The sequence below is a fragment of the Stegastes partitus genome, unplaced genomic scaffold (assembly GCF_000690725.1).
Source record: "Stegastes partitus isolate 25-593 unplaced genomic scaffold, Stegastes_partitus-1.0.2 Scaffold805, whole genome shotgun sequence".
NCBI lineage: Eukaryota > Metazoa > Chordata > Actinopteri > Pomacentridae > Stegastes > Stegastes partitus.
The window spans coordinates 358802-362963 of record NW_007578536.1 but is presented as its reverse complement, the minus strand read 5'-3'; the positions used below and the strand labels follow the sequence as shown (position 1 = coordinate 362963).

The 4162-nt window shown below is 45.4% G+C and overlaps 1 protein-coding gene across 2 annotated transcripts in view; it reads right to left on the bottom strand.

Moving 5' to 3' along the window:
- hlfb (HLF transcription factor, PAR bZIP family member b) overlaps positions 1-3186 on the bottom strand; it is a 14464-nt gene extending 11278 nt beyond the window's left edge. For both annotated transcript variants that reach the window (XM_008292373.1, XM_008292374.1), the window contains exon 1: positions 3017-3186. In XM_008292373.1, coding sequence (XP_008290595.1) covers positions 3017-3119 — 103 coding nt within the window. In that variant the 5' untranslated portion in view covers positions 3120-3186. The remainder of the gene's footprint in view (positions 1-3016) is intronic.
- Between the last annotated feature and the right edge of the window lie 976 nt (positions 3187-4162).

Sequence of the window (4162 nt, the reverse complement as noted above, 5' to 3'; positions counted from 1 at the left end):
AAGGAATTGATCAGACAGGTTTTGTCATATTTTGTTTTTTTTAACAGACTGTACAGGTTTGTGTTGCTTCCTGTCTTGTTTTATTTTGTATTTGTTGTCCTTTGCAGACTGATTGTAGAAGCTGTTAATGACTTCCTGAGCTGGATTTAAACGAAGCAAACGTGCAAAATGATGACGTTTGAGACTCTGTAAGATGAAAATGAATCCAGACTCCACTGACAGAAGTTACAGGATGAATCCATGACTTCTGTCAGCAGCAGGAACACCCCCGTGTGCTCACAGCTTTGGACCGGTCCGACCCGTGAACACCCCCGTGTGCTCACAGCTTTGGACCGGTCCGACCCGTGAACCCCGCCCCCCCCCCGTGTGCTCACAGCTTTGGGCCGGTCCGACCTGAGGGAGGACCAAGTGGTTGTTCTTGTTGGTTCTGGATCAGTTTCAGGTTATTTAATTTCCTTTTGCATCATTTTTGAGGATTTTTTTTTGTCCATTCTTTGAGGACCGTTAGCGTCACTCAGAACCATTCGTACAGTTTACGGGTTATTTAACAGGTTTTTTGGGCTCATCTGGTAGAATTTTAACAACATTTGAGGGATTTGGGGAATTTTTAAAACTTCTTTTTGGACAGGTTTGACCTTTTTTCTTTTTTTTTTTTTTTTTACAGTTTTGGGTTCTTTTGAATCACTTTTGATTAAAACTGTAGAACTTGTGAATCATTTTGGAGACGTTTCACGTTCCTGAGGACATCAGAACCATTTCTGAGGCACTTTAGACAATTTGTGGGTTTTTTTGGTCATTTTGAACAAACCTTGACTGGATTTAATCAGGTTTTTATCATCTCGTGTGCTGATGATCTTTTAGCTCTCTACGTTGATTCAGGACTCATTTGGGCCGATGAAGCTGCAGACTGGACGTCTCAGGATGAAGCTGCACCTTCCTTCCTTCAGCATCACGTGTTTGGATTCTGCAGCTTCGGGCCGATGATTCAGACTTTTAAACGTTCCTACAGAGGAACCTCTGAACCTGGTTCTCCTCCAGCTGCAGCCTGAGCTTCACCTTCCTGGAGGACCTCTGAACCTTTATCAGCTCCAGAAGCGACCTCTGACACGACCAGATGCAGCGTCCTCACGCGGATCGATGAGCTTTCGTCTACGGTGGAGTCTTTATGGTTCATCAGGAGGCTCACCTGCTCAGAGCTCAAGGTGCTCAAACATCCACGATTTCAGGAAACACGGTTTAAAGTTCAACTACTGCACATGTGGATGACTGAGTCTGAGGTAGAAGTTTACACTTTGAACACCATCAGAGCAGCTTCAGGCGGATTTAAAGACGATTTAAAGGTGAATCCGTAGATTTTACTCCACTTTTTAAAAACCTGATGAACTTTATATTCACACCCGGTCACGTGTTTAAGAGCTGAAGAATAAAACGTGAGTTAAACTGGATTTTAAGGCCAGTTTCTGTCGGAGGAGATTTAAAACTAAAATCGTCCTGCTGACAGAAGAATCCATCGTTCTGCAGATCAACCAAACCCAGTTCCCACTGTCTTTAACACATCTGGATTCTAAAAGAATGAACCTGATTTTATTTTATTTTATTGATTTTTTATTTTTCTAAACGTTCTTTTGACTGAATCGTTTTTTTAATGAGACTATTTGATTTTTTCTTTCATCTTTCTGACAGCAGCTTTGAAAATATGCAGATGTTGAACTAAAAGAGAATTTTTACATTTTTCTGGTTGTTCTTCGTCGTGTTTCCTGATTTTACCTTTAAATGCTGTAAAAAAAACTATTTTGGTTAAAAAATAAATAAATAAATAAAATAACGAATCTGCACCAGTTTCATTCATCAGTTATTAATTTAAAGCAAAGATTCTCTGATTTCTGTCTTAAAACTTTTCACCTTTTCTGCTTTTCTGTCCCGTTTTTTGACAATATGTTTGAAAATATTCAGATTTTGGGTGAAAGAGAACTCTGACGTTCTTCTGCTCGTCCTCTAGTCTGAACTATTGAACGAGCAGATCGATCAGCGTTCTGTTGTCACTGCTTTAGTTTCACTTTTGTGCTGAATTATGTTGGAAAAATAGGATTTTGGACTAAAAAATCCTTCTGTCTCATGTTTTGGGGAATTATTTTCCAGATTTGTCATTTTGTGCGCGATAAGAAATAACCCTGATTAGTCTGAAACCAAAACGTGATTCAAAACGGGACTATTTTCTGCTTTCTCTGACTTTTCTGACAGTAAATTGGAAAACATTTGATTTCAGGCAGACTCAGTGTCGCCTTGGAGACTTTTTAATCAGAATTATTGGTAGTTTCTCTACCGAGCTGCTGAACCGACACCTCAGACACTTCAGACACTTGTCATCGGTTTGCTGATTATTTCTGACATGAAAGCGAGACACGTATGTGCAGATGAATCTTTCTGCCTTTAAATCGTCACACGGCAGCTTCCAGACGAAGATCCTCTGATTCCTGCTTTCCTCTGAAAATGTTTGGACAGAACCGAGCAGACTTTTCATCTTTCAGACAGAATTATTGATATTTCTAGAATTGGACAGACTTACATCACTTGCAGGATTATTTCTCTAAACATTCTGTATTTTGTGACTGAACACTGATCAGTGTGAAATGAAGACGGTTCTCAGACTCCTGCTTCAGAAACGGAACCATTTTCTGCATTAAGTTGGATTTTGGACAGAACCAGTGTCGCCTTAAAGACTTCTCACATTTTTCAGACAGAATGATTCATATTTTTAGAAATGATTGGACAGATTTACATCACTTGCAGGATTATTTCTCTGAACACTGAACAAAGATTGAAGTTTTTTCTGCCTGAAGTTGGAAATCTTTTGGGTTTCAGGCAGAAACAGAACCGTCTCACTGGCTGGTTCTAACCAGAGTTATTCATCTTGTCAGTATTTTCCTGCTCTTCTCTCAGGAATCCTGAACTCCGACCTGCAGCCTGACACCTGTCGGAGCCGCGGCTCCAGCGGGCCGGTTCCGGTCGGACTCACCGTCATGGTGCGGCGGCAGCTTCACCGGGTTCTCCAGCAGAGACTTGAGGACTCCGTGCGGCGCCGGAGGCAGGAAGCCGGGATGGAGCAGCCGGTGCGACATGGTCCCTAGAGCTCGGTCCGGACCCAGCACCCACAGAACCGACGAACCGGAGGGCGTGACGTCAGAGCGGGCAGCCCCTCCCTCCTCCCCCAGCAGGCAGGCGCGCGCGCGAGAAGAAAAACCGGAAAATCTTTTTTAAAAAAAGATTTAAAAAAAAAAAAAAAAAAATCCGGTTTAAAAGCTGCAGAACGAACCGACGTGGACCCGAACCGAGCAGATAACGACCAGAACCGAGTTGGTAGCAGCTCCGGTCCCGGTTCTTCTCTTCCTGCCGCTTCTCCGCCGACCAGCGTCCTCTCACTGAAACTAGTTCTTCTGTCGCTGGTCCGGAGATTCTGAGGTTCTGTTCGGGTGGAATGTTGGGTCACATGACGGGGACGGGCTGACCTAGTTTTAACCAATCACAGGCCGCCGTGGCCTCCCTTCCTCCCCCCTCCTCCCCCCTCCTCCCTCACACTGGTCACATTGAATCTCATGTGCTGCTGAGAGACGACAACAAAGGAGGGAGGAGGGAAGGAGGCGAGGTGGGAGGAGGGGAGGAGAGGAGTGAAGGAGGGAAGGAGGCGAGGAGAGGAGGGAAGGAGGGAAGAGAGGAGGGGGGAGAGGAGGAGGGAAGTAGGGAAGGAGAGGAGGGAAGGAGAGGAGAGAGGAAGGAGAGGAGGGGAGTAGGGAAGGAGAGGAGGCGAGGAGAGAGGAGGGGAGGAGAGGAGGGAAGTAGGGAAGGAGAGGAGGGAAGGAGGCGAGGAGAGAGGAGGGAAGTAGGGAAGGAGAGGAGGGACGGAGGCGAGGAGGGAAGGAAGTGAGGAGAGAGGAGAGGAGGAGGGAGGAGGGGAGGAGAGAAGGAGGGAAGGAGGTGTGGAGGGAAGAGAGAAGGATACGAGGAGAGAGGAGGGGAGGAGGGAAGAGAGGAGGGGGGAGAGGAGGAGGGAAGGAAAGGAGGCAAGGAGAGGAGGGAAGGAGAAGAGGAGAGGAGTGTTCAAGTTCAAGTTTAAGTTCAAAAATCTTTAATATCTCTGTGGGGAAATGTTTGTGCCACAATCACA